The 15,607-nt window shown below is 36.3% G+C and overlaps 1 protein-coding gene and 1 long non-coding RNA gene across 2 annotated transcripts; both read left to right on the top strand.

Moving 5' to 3' along the window:
- Nucleotides 1-13,785: 13,785 nt before the first annotated feature.
- On the top strand, nucleotides 13,786-14,664 carry LOC142541888 (uncharacterized). Its single transcript, XM_075648342.1, has 2 exons — nucleotides 13,786-14,268; nucleotides 14,362-14,664. Exons 1-2 carry the CDS (start codon nucleotides 13,786-13,788, stop codon nucleotides 14,662-14,664), a joined length of 786 nt encoding a protein of 261 aa, XP_075504457.1.
- Nucleotides 14,665-14,716: 52 nt separating this feature from the next.
- LOC142541576 (uncharacterized) lies at nucleotides 14,717-15,190 on the top strand. The gene is made up of 3 exons (XR_012819400.1): nucleotides 14,717-14,866; nucleotides 14,953-15,018; nucleotides 15,093-15,190. It is a non-coding gene; the product is annotated as an uncharacterized LOC142541576 (long non-coding RNA).
- Nucleotides 15,191-15,607: the final 417 nt, after the last annotated feature.

Here is a 15,607-nt window from a genome sequence, read left to right as displayed (position 1 = left end):
TACTGAAGAGAATCGAAGGGGAAGGGGTGGCTACTGGAGAGCTCTAATAACCTTAGTTCTTATCAAAAGAGAGAACAAAACAAGTTGTGTGTGTGAGTGTGTGTGCCGAGAGTGTGTGTGTAGAATGTAAAAACGTGTATGTGTGTGTATTGATTAGGGGTTATTTAGTTTTAATAAAAACATTAATAACAAATTAACATGATAATTAAAATACTAATTCCTTCCTAACATACTAGAACCCCTAATTTTAAATAAAGTGCTCAAGTGTCAAATTTTCAAGATTTAAAATCTCCAGCAAATCAAATTAGTATTTTTGAAAATTTTAAAATCTTAAATCATATAATAAATTAAATCAGACTTTAAAATGCTTAAAATTTCCTTAATCATTTAAAATACCAAATTTCTTGACTTGAAATAAAATACCACATAAATCAAAAATTGTCTGAATCGTCACCAGTCTATTTTTTCGTTCCCGTATCGAATATTCACCTGAAACATAACTCAAGAAAACGTTTTAACGTGCAACAAATAAACATGTAATAATTAAAAATATTGTAAATCATAAATCATGCATCGTTAAAAATCATTTTAAAATTAATAAATAATTTAAGAATTTAATAAATGCATGGATTTACGTATATTGATTTTTGGTTATACACTTTCAAGGAATCAAAATTCACCCAAAATGATAAAGGATGCAAAGCTTTACGATTTTATGATTTTACGTTTAATAATTTATTTATGCAAAAAAAAAGTTATTTCAAATAAAAGTATGATTTTAATGCATGTACTTGTATATGTATTATTTGTTATTCATGTTTAGACTGTGCTGAGTTATTAAACTCACTAGATTAGAATGTTGCAAGTGATGATGATATTGAGGGAGGCACTGACGCTTGAGTGGATTGAGTACGACATTACATTCCCGAGAGACTTTATTTTCCACACTAGATTGTTAGGCAAAGTTTAAAGGATTTTATTAGAGATTTTATTCTTTACTATGAAGTTAAATTTTGATAATGTTAAAGGTAGAAGTCAAATTTTGGTAAGTGAAGATTTTAGGGTTTTTATGCACTTGAGATTTAAATTGTTAATTTATTTTGATTTATGGAAATGTTAAAGTAATTTTCAATTGTTGGTTTTCAAATTAATGGATATAAAAAAAATTTAATAGAATTTCAAAGTAAAAAGTAAGGGTCGTTTCAATGTCACTGCAAACATATAATGAGATCCACCTCCACCTCCACCTCCACCTCCAAGTTGATATCATAACCTAACAAAAATTTTAGTGAATTTCAAATAAATTATCAGTGGTAGTTACCTGACTTATCACTTTATATACACTTTCAAGTTCTATTGTTTAATGGTGAAACATCACAATTGTGTGTCGAAATGGAAATGCGAAGTTGGATCCTATTCAGTCTCCAATTGAATTGAAAGAGTAAACAATCTCCAATCGAATTGCAAGAGCTTTACTTTATGAAAAATGATGAAGAAGACAAACTCAGCCAAGGCTTACCCCGTCTCTCCGCCAACTTTCTTCATGTCTAGAATTGTTTTTCGTGTGTGAATCACTCAAAGGCATGCCTTATTGCTTCTTTTCTCATCATTCATACCATATTATTACTGAATATGTGTTCTTGCATTAAAAATCTAATAGGAATAATATTATTTTCGTTTTTATGAAGAAACACAAGGAAAACTCGATTTTTCTTGCACAATTCTTGATGTTCTTGATGCACAAAGGGGCTGAAAGGTTGGGGACTATTAGAAGGGACATTTTGAAGAGGGTTTAAAGGTCCTTAGATGCATGATGTAGGTCTGGAAAGAAAAAGAAGAGTGGTTAATGAAACCTAGGGTTGTTTATGGAACTAGGGCTCAGATTCGATTTCCTTGAGGGTGCAGCTTGGGCATCACTGGAGCTGGGTTCAGGGGTTGTAAGAGGGCTGTGGAGTGGTCCTAGATGGGTTAAGGGGTGGCTGGTGCAAGGAGAAGGGTTGTAGGCGTGAGGCTTGGGCGTGCAAGTCTTAAGGCTCGGGTTTGGGGGCTGTGCATGTATGGCTCACTAGTCTCAGTCTAGTAGGGTCCTAAGGGTTTAGTCTTGGTCCTAGGAAGGTTGAATAGGGTCTTGAATTGTTGGTTAAGAGCTAGGGTTGATGAACATGATGGTTGGTGGAAGCTAGGTTTATTCTTTTTATGCATAAAATTTCAGTAGGTTTATAGGCATTTCCGAAGGTTTTAGATGGCTTGAATTGGGTTGAAAAGGAGTTGGCTAGGTGTGGTTAAGCTATGGTTAAAGTTTGGTGAGGTTTGGTTAAGTTTCGAGTTGATTCGTGTTAAAACCGGGACTTTGGTTCAAGTTTTAAAACAAATTACGAATTTAGTTGAGGTGCTTAATTTTATGTCTAAGAAATGTTTATGGGTGAATTTTAAGGTGTTACGATAAATTTGGATAGATTCGGGTCGTCATTTTAAGGTTCAAAGGTAAAATGGTCAAGTTATGGTTTTAGGGGCATGCTAAAAATTTCGCATCTGAATTACGTTAGCAGTCCCGGTAGTGTTCTGAATGCTGTAACGAATGTTAAAATGAATATTTTGAAAGATTATGGAATTTTCTGATGAAAATTGTAAATTGTTAATGTAAGGTCCCAAATACAATGACGTAATCCAACTGCATGTAAATCTAGGAAAAATGAAAAATGACTAGTTAGACGGTTTTAATGGCATGAATTAAATATGGTGTGCAAGTTTACATGTTTAAAATAGGATTTTCTGTTAGAATGCATAAAATTGTGTTTCAAAGGTTGTCCGAGAAGCGATCGAGGAATGGAGACCGGGGACCATATGAGGGAAAATATTTTATTAAATAATTATTTTAATTTTTTAATGTGTGGTGTATTTTAAATTGAGTTTTCGTAAATGAGATGTTTTTATACGTCGAGTCGTATTTTAAATCGGTAATCGATTTTCGATAAAAAATATGGATTTTTTGATAACTCGGATATTACTTTCACAAACATTCCAAAACAAAATAATTTAAATATTAACTAATGGGCTTAGTGACCTATTATACTTGGTTAATTGGTCTAAACTTGCATCTTGTGTTTTAATTAAAATAAAAGCCCTCAAACCCTGCCCTCAAACCCCATAACCCACGCCCCCTCACCCTAAATTATACTAGGACTCTCTCATTAGCCAAGTTATACACACAACACGTAAATTTTGAGAGGTAAGTCACGGTTTTTGAAGGAAATTCAGCATAAGGTCTTCTCTACGTTGATGTCCTTGCATCGCAAATCGTTTTTTGTGCGTAATAAATGCAAATGTACGTCTTAATCTTTTTTTTTTCTCATCTATCACACCATATTATATATTTGATTCATGTTTGCTTGAAAGATATTATACACTACCTTGTATTTTCGTTTTAATGGCTTTATATGCATAAAAGTAGAGTTTTATTTTTCTAAATTAAAACTCTTCCTAATGATGCACAAAGGGGCTGCCATGGTAGGAGAACTTGAATGGATGTCTTTTCACATGTTCAAGGACCCTTAGGAGCATGTTTGAAGGCTGGACAAGGAGAGCAACTAGGTTGAACGAAAATTGTATTTTATGTGGACTAGGGTTTCGGCTAGGGAACCCTTGAGAGCCATGGCCTTAGCTGCTGTTAGGTTGTGACAAGGAGACCTAAGGGGGTTGTGTGATGGTTCTAGTGTTGCTGCACAATGGTTGGTCTGATGGCTAGGGTGATCGCGTGAGCTTGGTGCCGCACATGGCTTGGGGGGTTACGTTTTTGGAGGCTGCGTGTGCAAGGGCAGTTGAGGTTTTTCCAATAGGTTGTTAAGGGCTTGGTAATTGTTCTAAGATTGGCAACTAAGGGGTGGACATGGTGGTTAAGGACTGGAGTTGAGGGACGTGAGGGTAGGTTCAAGCTAGGGCTTGGTTCGAAGCATGTAAAATCTCCAGCAAGGTCCTAGGCTTGTTTGTGGCCCTTAATTTGCCTTGATTTAGGTTTTATATAGTATAGTTATGAGTTATTAAGCTATGGTTCAAGTTTTGTAAAGTCTGGTTAAGTTTCGAGTCAATATGAGTCAAAATCCGGGATGTACGTTTAAGTTTAAATACGAATTGGGAAATTAGTCGAGAAGCTTAAGTTTATGTCTAAGAAATATTTAAGGGTGTATTGAAAGTGTCATGTTAATTTTTGATGGATTTGGGTCGTCGTTTTAAGGTCTAAGGATAAATTGAGAAAATTAGTGTTTTAGAGGCAAAACGATCATTTTACACCTAAAAATTGTTAGACGTCCAGGTTGTGCCCTGAATTCTGTAACAAATGTTAAAATGTTTATTTCAAATATTTATGAAATTTTTTGATGAAACGTTGATCCTGAAAGACTTGTTGCATGTTTGGTTTAATAGAAAAATGTTTTATATATGCATGAATTTTTATAAGTGATGGAAATATGAAAAAAGTTGAAGAGATAAACTGATTGTGACTAATACGATGATATGATTGGGAATATCGTGAGAGAAAAGGTCCCATAAGGAGCCTGTTTATGGGAGAAGACCCCAGAGGGAGCCCGACGATCGTATTTCCATCGAAATGATATGATGATATGTAAGGTCAAGGCTCAGTTGACAAGTGACAGTGTCGTTTATGTCCCCGCAGCCGGTACCGTCGTAATATGTAGATGGATCCATCGACCTAAAGCTAATACAAAAGTCAAAATTGAGGGTCTGAATTCAATAAAAGGGAACATATATGTACATGATGAAATAAAATATGATGTGAAGAAAGAAAAAATGTTTAAGTTTACTCATATTAATGAAAATCATTTTATTAAAATTATTTTCACTGTTGCATGTGGATGTATATGTATTACTTTCTAATGGTTAAGGTTTGTTGAGTCATTAGACTCATTAGGTGTGATCGATGCAGATGAGCATGTTGTTGATGTTAATGGAAGACTTGATGGTTGAACTAGCTGGACTGAAGGTGCACACAACCCGAAGACCATAGCTAGTTTTCCGCAAAAATTATGCTTATGATTTAAGTTTACTTTAAAGATTTTATGACTTTTATGCTTTGGAGTGTTTTGAGAGAATTTAAGAGTTATGCTTTATTTTGAAATAATGTTAGCTTAGGGTTGTTGACGTTTACGATTTTATGTTTCAAATTCGCTATTTTAGATTTTCAAAAAATAGTTGGTTTGTTTATATGATGAAAAGAAGGTTTATGATGAAAGGAATGTTTATGATGAAAGAAAATGTTTAAGTTTGCATATTCATGGAAAGCTATTTTTATTAAAAGTATTTTCCTTATTGAATGTCGATGTATACATATTAATTGTTACTATGGTTAAGGCCTGCTGACTCCATACACTCACTAGGTGTGAATGATGTTACTAGAGTACTGAAGGGTATGGCAAGCTTCTTTGAGTAGCAGGCTCATCATGCTCCGGGGCCAAAGCATGATTTGTATGATCAGTTCAAGAGGCTGGATCCAAAGGATTTTTCAGGTACCACCGACCCATTTGTTGCTGAGGTCTGGAATAGATCCCTTGAGGTGCATTTCCAATATCTGAATATGGGGGATGCTGTTCGAGTCAGGTGTGCCAGTTATATGATTTGGGATGACGCTTCGCTTTGGTGGGAAGGAGTAGAGCATGGTGTCAATCTAGCCACCTTTACTTGAGTGCGATTCAAGGAAGTTTTCTACGAGAAGTATTTCAGAGCTAACATCATAGGACGCTTGAAGAGGGAGTTTATGAGTCTCCGTCAGGGAGACACATATGTGGCTGAGTTCATAAGAAAGTTTGATAAGGGTTGTCACTTTTCGCCCCTCTTTCTAGAGATGCTGCTGAGAAACTGGGAAACTTCTTAGATTGCATCCGACCCACTATACGTCGTAATGTGATGTCGATGTGACTGACGGATTATGCGGCTGCCACTACTTGTGCTTTCCAAGCTGAACAAGCTTTGAACGATATCGACTTTGAGATGCAGCGCTATGAAACCGTTTCCACTTTGGCAAGAGTCAGTTTACGGGGCCTCCAAAGCTCAAGGATAGTAAAAGCCACCACAGGATTCAGATGCCTCAAAGCCTGAGGAGAGGAAACCGTGCAAGCTATGCAACCGTTTCCACTTTGGCAAATGCATGTGGGGATCATTTAAGTGCTTCATTTGCAAGGTGGAGAGCCATAAAGCTGCGGATTGTCCGAAGAATAAGGGACCTACAACTCGTAGGACATATGTCATGCATGCTAAGGAGGCTGAAGCAGAGCCAGAAACGACTTTGATAACCGGTAACCTAACTGCTTAACATTCTTACATTGCTTTTATTGCATGGAATGTTAAAATTTGTTAGTGGAATTGATTGGGATAACAAGGAACTTAGAAGAAACTAGGTTGCATGCACTATCTTAGTTGAATTTAAGGGATAAAATTGAACTTCTAGAATTTGGGCATAATATATGAGCTTTAAGAAAATAAAGGAATAAATTGAATCAAAATAAAGATTTTAAGGCTTATAAATGAAGGGATCGAAATTATGGTGCTCTTATTTAATAAATCGAAAACTAGAAGGGTCAAATTGCAAAAATCGAGAGTTTATGGTCTAAATGCACAAGGCCGAGAAATTCAGGCGCTAAATCGTAATTTTAAGAAGTTCAGGGACTGAAATTGAGATGACCAAAAGTTTCAAGCTGAAATCTGGAATTTTCAAAAATTCAGGGACTTAATTGAAAAGTTTTGAAAGTACAGGGACTGTTTGAGAATTTTGGAATTTTAGGGTAAAAATAGTTAATTTCGAGAGTTTAGGGCCTGATTTAATAAAATTCAAAAATTATTTGGGGCAAAATACAATTTTCGAATTCTTTAGGGTCAAAATAGATAGTTTCAAAACTTTAAGGGGCTAAAATGTAATTTTTGAAACTTGTTTAGGGTGAATTTGGTAATTTTCAAGAATTTTGGGTAATTAATGATAGAAATTCCTTAAGTTTTCGAATCAATTGGATTTGATGGTATATTTGTCGCATGAAGGATATTTATTTATGTATAGCTGCCTATGCATTGCTAGATTCATGAGCTACACACTTATTTATATTTGAGACGTTTGTCAAGAGACTGAAGATTATAACCGAGGATATGGATTTGGGCTTTAGAGTTTTCATTCCTTCTGGTGATCAAATGGTTACCACGAGGATTGTGAGGAATCTGGAGCTTTGTATGCTGAAGAATACGGTTGAGGCAGATCTCATCGTACTCCCGATGCCTGAATTCGGCATCATTCTTGGTATAGATTGGCTATCTTTGAATGGAGCTTTGATAGATTTCGGGCAGAGATCAGTATCTATTAGACCGACCTGCAGGAAATCTTTTGTCTTTGAGCCAGTAAGGAACAAGCAAATGCCGCACATTATCTCCTGCATCTGTGCGAGGAAGCTTATGAGACGAGGCTGCCAAGCTTTTCTAGCCAGTGTTATTGTAACGTCCCGAAAATTTGAAGGTACACGTGAACCACATGCATGCAAGATTATCAAATTTCTTATGTATTTTAATTAAACTGTTATAATTGAATATAGTAAATATGGTAGGCATGTTTTCAAGCTTAAAATATGGTTTTCAACTAGAATGCATAAAACTGTGTTTTATAGGTTATTTGAAATGCGATCGAGGAACGGAGACTAGGGCCAAATGAAGGAAAATATTTTCTTAAATAATTATTTTTAATTACTTAAAGTATAGTATATTTTAAATGGTATTTTTGAAAATGACAACTTTTGAGGTATTTTTATACCCCAAGTCGTATTTTCAAACAATGCTCGATTTTATACTATAATATATACTTTTCGAGAACTCGGCTAATATTTGCACAAACTTTCTTAAACAAAATATTTTAAATATTAACTAATGGGCTTAATGGGGCCTAATATACTATGTTAATGGGCCTAAACTTACACTATGTTTTTTAATTGATATTTAAAGCCAAAAACCCTCCCCCAAGCCCTCATAACTCACGTCCCCTCACCCCATAAGTATACTACGACTCTCCTTTACCCCTTGACACATGCACACACGAGATTTTGGAGAAAACAACTCATGAAAAGCTTGAGGAAATTCAGCAAGATCCTCTCCGCCGACGTCCCTCAAATTGCCAAAACGTTTTCGTGCGTGACACGCCTTAACTTTCTTTCAAACATCATTCACACCATATTATGTTTGTCTGATTAAACTTTGCATGAAAAATATGTGGCACAAGTTTTTTTTTTTACGGGAAGACATGCATATAACTCATGTTTTATGATTCAAAAACTCATGTTAAGGATACCTACAGGGGCTGACATGGTAGAGACACTAAAAGGGATGAATTTCAGAGGGTTTAGGAGCCACTTAGGAGTCGGCACAAGGGCTGGACGTGAGGGCTTCATGGATGGACAAAAATAGACTCTTTGGGGACTTGGATTCTTTGACTAGGGTTTCCTAGGGCATACGGCTGATAGCTGCTGAAAATGGAACGTCCAAGGGTCTTAGGAGGGTAGATCCAGGGTCTTAGACAGGTTGCATGATGAGAGAGTCAAGGGAAAGGGTGATCGCACGCCTATAGGGTCGCGCTTTCAAGGGAGGGTGCGGCTGTTGGGGCTCTCCGATGTCTAGGCAGGTTAGGATGGGTTCAATAGCTTTCCTAGGGTTAGGTTGGGATCCTAAGAGGGTGTCCAAGGGTATGGTCATGTAGCTAAGGGGCTGGGTTTGAAGCTAGCCTAGGATCGAATCTCACTATAACTAGGACTCTTGTGCAGAAAAATACAGCAGCTTCCTATGCATGATCGAATGTCTTGTTGGGCTTTAATTGGGTTGAAAATGGTTTAGATAGGTTTTATTAAGCCTTGGTTCAAGTTTGGCTAAGTTTCGAGTCATTACGAGTCAAAACCGGGATGTACGTCTATGATTTAAAAATGATTTGGGAGAATAGTCGAGGGGCATAATTTACGTCTTAGGAATATTTATGGGAGTGTTTTAAGGTATTAGGATAAGTTTGGGAGGATTTGGGACGTCGTTCCGAGGTCTAAGGATAATTACGAAAATTTATGCTTTTTGGGGTAAAACAGTCATTTTACACCAAAAATTGTTAGACGTCCTGACAGTGCTTGAATGCTACAAATAATGTTAAATTGTTTATGAAATTTTATGATGAAACATTAAAGTTAAAATACGTGTTTCATGCTTGGTTTTAAAGAAAAAAATTATTTATATATATGCATGAATTTTTATAAGTGATGAAAATATGAAACGTTGGAGGAGGTGAAGTGATTGTGATTAATACGATGATATGATTGGAGATATCGTGAGTGAAAAAGAGCCTAGAGGGAGCCCATTTACGGGAGAAGGCTCAGAGGGAGACCGACGATCGTATTTCCATCGACATGATATGATGATATGTAAGGCCGAAGCTCAGTTGACGGGTGAGAGTGTTGTTGATGTCCCCGCCGCCTAGTACTGTGGTTACACTTAGATGGATCCATCGATGTTCAGCTAATACCAAAGTCACAATTAACGACCCAAATTCAATAAAAGAAAAACGTATACGTATATGATGAAAGGAAATATGATATAATATGATGAAATAATATGTTTAAGATTATGCTTGTTCATGTAAAGCTATTTTAAGTAAAAGAATTTTAACTGTTGCATATAAATGTATATGTATTACTTGTTATCATGGTTAAGGTTTGCTGAGTCAATAGACTCACTAGGTGTGATCGATGTAGGTGAGCATGAATTTGATGTTAATGGGGGCCTTGATGGTTGATCTTGCTGGACTTAAGGTGCACACAACCCAAGGACCAGTGCTTGTTTTCCGCACTTACGTTTATGATTTACGTTTATGACTTATGTTTATGACTAATGAAGATTTTGAGAGGAGGTTAGAGCTAAGTTATCTTCGAAAATGTTAAAGTTAGAATGGTAAACGAATTACAATTTTATGTTTTGTATTATTTTCAATTGATTTTCGAATATAAATGGTTGTTTTATTTTTAAAATGGTGAAAAATAATTTTAAAATACATGTCTTGAGGTATGTGTATATCCGCTCGATGCTTTTAAAAAAATAATTCTAGCACTTTTAAAAAAAAAAAGTAGTGGACGTTTCAGTTGGTATCAGAGCATCGTTCCTGCAAAGGGTTGTGTCACCGCCAGTTTCGGAAAGCTCAGTCGACAAGCCTCAAGTCTGTAAGTTTAAATTTTTTTAATGATATCACCTGCATGTTTACATGGTTCATACGTTTAAGCAACATGATTAAACACTTTTTGAAGTTAAATGGCATTTATGTTTGAGTTTGCACGCTGAATGATTTTTATGATTAAACCTGCATCGTTGCATGATTTTTAATGAAAAAAAATAGATGCTTTAGAATTTTTATAGATGTTATGATTTGAAACAAGAACTTATATGATTTTCATGCATGCTGACTTTGTGGTGGAGTTGGACAGGTTTAAGAATTTGGATTATGGTCTTTAGGAAAGGTTGAAAATGATTTGACCATATTGATTTTTGGGGGGATAATACCCATTTTCGTCCTTATTGTTTACGGCTTTTCCCATTTCAGTACCTCTTTTTTATTGACTGCTTAATTAATCCTTCATGTATTTAAAATCTTCCCGAATTGGTCCCTGTCGTTAACTAGACGTTAATATTAACGTTGACCCACATCATGTGCATGTTACGTGATCTTTTATTTAAGAAGGCATTCGATTTCTCCCCAAATCAGATTACTTGCCAGCCCCCACGACAACCCTAAATCCCCAAATCAAAGAATCCTCATCCCCCCCAAATCAGTGTACTTGCCATTACCCCTACGCCAACCCTAACTCCCCAAATAAAACGATGGCAGCAAAGGGGAGTGCGAATGCTTGGATACGGTAATGGCAAGTATTCGGCCCGTAAGAAGTAAGCTTTCAGCCCCTAAGACGGTAATGGCAAGCTTTCAGCACATAATACGGTAATGGCAAGCTTTCAGCTCGATAAGAAAGAATTCAGCGCAAAAGAAGTAAGCAAGCTGTCCTTGATTAATTTGTTGTAGTTGTTGACTCAAATTTTCATGTTACTTATTTTTTTTCGAAATAGTATATTGGTAGTTTCGCTTAAGTGGAAGGCATTAATGGCTCGAAGAAGTAGATTTTCAATTGAATTCACCCCGAATTACGATAATGTTTCCTTTTTAAATGTGATGACTTTGTGGATAAATTTATTGAGATTTATCACATTTACGGGATGTTAATATTCTGTTTGTTAGGCTGGATGCGAGAACCCACTCTTGTTACAATTAAATTGTACTACAACGGTTCAATGGAAACCAATTGCAAGAGGAAAATGTACAAAGGTGGAAGTACTGATTCTTTGATTTTAGTGGACATGGATAAGATAGGCTTGATTGAACTATGGGGTTATGCTAAGGAATTAGGATGCCTGGACAAAGATAGGTTCAGATTTTGGCACAAAATCGGTAAATCTTTGACTGATGGTAGATATTTGGAAAGTGATGCTGATGTGGTTGAAATTAGGAACCATGTCCCCAAAAACTATGAAGTGGAAATTTATATTGAACATGATGAATGTGTTTCGATAAATCAGATAGATGCATCCTGTGTTTTAGAAAAATCGAATGAAGCTGAACCGAAAACAAGGGTTGGAATCAATGGTGAAGCTGATGTAGAATTTAACGATAGTGAATTTGATTTCGAAGAAGAAGAAAATTATTGGGGAAAGGGGAAAAAATATAGTCATTGATGGTGATATTTCCAATGATTTGTTTGAGAGAATGCAAGGTGATGAAGGAGATGATGATTTTGCAAAAAGTGATGAGTTAGAGAGTGCATTTGATTCTGAAGAGAAGATCCACAAAAATTCCAAATGTATGAATATTCGGAAAATCCTGATTTGAAGCTTGGTATGATATTTGATTCAAAAAAAGAGGCAAAGTTTGCTATAAAAAGTCATTGTCACAGACGAGGGATGGTAGTTAACTTTGTGAAGAATGACAAAAGTAGGCTTCGAGGCGTGTGAAAAAATGAAGGATGTGAATGGGTTATTCATGTGTCACCAATGAGTAAGGACAGTTGCTGGCAGATAAAGACTATTGAATCTGAGCATAAAAACTGCTATTGGAATGTTAAGAACAAAAACATCAAGTCAAGCTGGTTAGGTGAAACTTTCGTGAATAAATTGAAATCAAATCCTAAGTTAGGTACCAGAGAGTTGAGAGAAGAGGTTAAATCTATGTTGAATGTAGCCCTCACATATAAACAAGCTTATTTGGGTCGCAAAAAAGCATTGAATCTAGTTGATGGTAGCATAGCGGAACAATTTAGCCGAATAAGAAATTATTGTGCTGAACTGAAAAGGTCCGATGAAGATGCTTCTGTGATTCTTAAATTGACTGATGAAGATGATGGGCCAAGATTTCAGAGGCTGTATGTGTGCTTTTCGGCCTGTAAACACGGTTTTAAAGAGTCTTGTAGACCTGTGGTTGGAGTTGATGGATGTTTTTTGAAAACCAATAGTGGTGGACAGTTGTTGACAGCAGTTGGCCTAGATCCAAATAACAAAATTTTTCCTATTGCTTATGCATTGGTGGAAGGAGAGACAAAGGATACTTGGATGTGGTTTCTGCGGTTGTTGGATAACGATATTGGCTTCGAGAATAAAGATGGTTGGACCTTCATGTCTGATAAGCAAAAAGTAGACATGTCAAAATGGATTGGCTGGGCGGGCCAGCCCGCCACCCGCCGCAACCCGCCATAAGGCGGGGCTGGGCGGGCCTCTAAATGGTCAACCCAGCCCAACCCACCTTGGGCCGCGGGTTAGGCGGGCCTGACCCGCTTATTTTTTTAAGAAAAATATGCTAAACATATTTCAGTCAAATAGTTTCATCAAATAATTAAAAACATTGAAATAAAAATTTAAGAAAGCATACTACATAATTCATAAAAAGTAAAGTGTTTAAACCAAACATGAAGATTGAGACATGGAAGAGAACATAAACTCGTGGAAAGATACGGTTGTAAATTTTAAAAAATATTATGTCTTCAACAATACACATAATTAGAAAACCTCCGTCGGGTCCACAAAATTTCAGTGCAACTCGTCGGACTTCAAACGAAACCATTATTGGGTTCACAAACAACTGCTATGCTTAGAAATTATTTTAAGATTCATGAATAAAATTTACATGAATTTCTTTCGTTTTGTTTTCTTTATGTATATCTGTAAATTTCTCTTTTTTTATTTTTTTATGTATATTTGTTGTAAGAGTAAATTATCAATAAATTTGTTCTAAGAGTAAATTATCAATATATTTATTCTAAGACATAGGAGGCGCATGAAACTTATTCCAATTTTTATATAAAACTTAAAACTAAAAAATATAAAATTTTATCCTAATTTGGCGGGCCAAGCCGCTCCTGTTGGGCTCGACCCGTCTTGTCCCGCAACCCAAATGGGCTTAGCCCATTTGGCCCACCTCCAAACGGGCTGCTATTTTATCAACCCAACCCGTTCAATTTTTCTAGCGCGGCGGGCCGGCCCGACGGGCCTAACCCAATTTGACAAGTCTAGCAAAAAGGCTTGATTCCTGCAATTGAGAATTTGTTTCCAAATGCTGAAAATAGATTTTGTGTTAGGCATTTGTACACCAACATGAAATATGATGGATTTAGAGGTGTGGCAATAAAAAATGCTCTTTGAGCTGCAGCTAGGGCGACAGGAGTTGAAGAGTTCAAAAGGCGGATGGAAGACATGAAGAAGATTAATCATGATGCCTATATATGGTTGGAAAAAAAACCTGAACAACACTGGTCCAAGACATACTTCAGCGCAATTCCAAAATGTGATATACTTCTTAACAACATGTGTGAGTGTTTCAACAGCATGATTTTAGATGCAAGAGAAAAACCAATCATCTCAATGTTCGAAACAATAAGAAATTTGTTGATGGCCAGGTTTCAAACCAACAGAGAGAAGGCCGAGAAATGGGATAGTGTGATGTGTCCGAAAATTAAAGTTGTCTTGGCAAAGAATAGCAAGGAAGTAGCTGCTTTTAGTCCTTTGATGGCTGATGAGACACATTTTCAGATCACAGGATTACACCAGCAGCACTCTGTTGACCTGTGTAGGATGAGTTGCAGTTGTAGGAAATGGGATTTGACTGGAATTCCATGTCCACATGCTGTTTGTGCTATTTGGTGTAAGCAAGAGAACCCGGAGGCTTATGTACATCGTTTTTATAGTGTTTTGAAATACAAGCAATGTTACTCGCGATCCATCATGCCCATTAATGGACCAGCCCTGTGGCCTGAATGCTAGTTAGTCCCTCCATTACAACCAATTTATAAAGAAAAAGTTGGTAGGCCAGCAAAGTTGAGAAGGCGACAACCTGATGAAGTTCCAGCTTCAAGACAATCAAAGTTGAGAGGTGTGAAACGAAACAACAAATGTCGGACATGTGGTGGGTTTGGACACAATCGAAGGAGTTGCAACATATCTACAGCAAGTGGTTTAGATAGGGCAACACAAGAGAACAATGAAATGGACATAGGTGAAACCAAAACACCACAAAATTACAACGAAATGGATAAAGGTGATGTTGTGGAGTTACTTTTGTTTTAATTTAGATTCTTACTTCAATTTTTAGCATGATAATATTTAGCATTTAATAGGTGACATAGAATCTGCACCACAAACATGCAATGAAGCCGAGCTTGGTGCGACTACATAGGGCGACGCACTGTCAGATGAAAGCGAAAGATTCATATCCAACAAAAGCGCAGAACGTGCTGAGGCAGCATTCAAAAGAAGGAAAAAACTGCAGGTTACAAACTATATGTTGTGTATTTATGATCATTTAAAGTGACAAATATTTTTTTACAAGTTTTGGTGTTAAATGATTGTTTTCAGGTAATACGACAACGAGCAACTGGAGTAACAATTAGTGGCAGCTCCAACAACATCTCATCTGTTAATGTAAGTGCAACTAAACCTGTTACATTTATTTTTGTGAGTTGGATATGTGTCAATTTTTTTTATCTTCTTCTCAGGTACGTAAAGTACTCAACAAACAAACGCATGTCATTGTGAAAGGCGGAAGGAACTTCGTAACTGTGTCTAATTTGAGAGCTTCAGTGGATGATCAAAGGAAAAAACACCGATAGAATCAAGTGGAACTGGTGGTTGACGAAGTAGTGGTTGTGGACATGATCATAGAAAACAAAAAAGAACATGTTATTATTTTGTTGGATTTTAATGGTTGTGGAAGTGAATGTTGTGGTTATGAAAATATTAGCTTTGAGGAATCATTGTGTTGTTTGTCTTTTATTTTCCTTTAATTTGTGGTTGTGGACATCTTTTTTCCTTGTAATGGTATGCATCTTTCTTCTTTTTTATTCATGGAATGGTTCTCTGCTTTTGTTATGAATGGCCACTGTAAATTGTGCCAAGCTTCCAAAGAATGGTTCTTCTCTGCTTGAAGGTTCCAATAAATTATGCTTCCAATATATAGTAAACATTGGACACAATTGTGCATTTGGTCACAAGATGAAAATGAACAATTGGA

The sequence above is a fragment of the Primulina tabacum genome, chromosome 4 (assembly GCF_025594145.1).
Source record: "Primulina tabacum isolate GXHZ01 chromosome 4, ASM2559414v2, whole genome shotgun sequence".
NCBI lineage: Eukaryota > Viridiplantae > Streptophyta > Magnoliopsida > Lamiales > Gesneriaceae > Primulina > Primulina tabacum.
This window is presented reverse-complemented; position numbering and strand designations above follow the sequence as displayed.

Bases quoted from the DNA above. Each gene is read 5' to 3' on its own strand.
- LOC142541888 (XM_075648342.1), top strand. From the start codon at position 13,786: ATGGAAGACATGAAGAAGATTAATCATGATGCCTATATATGGTTGGAA. The intron at 14,269-14,361 runs GTACATCGTTTT...CCTGAATGCTAG, and splicing joins AAGAGAACCCGGAGGCTTAT to TTAGTCCCTCCATTACAACC.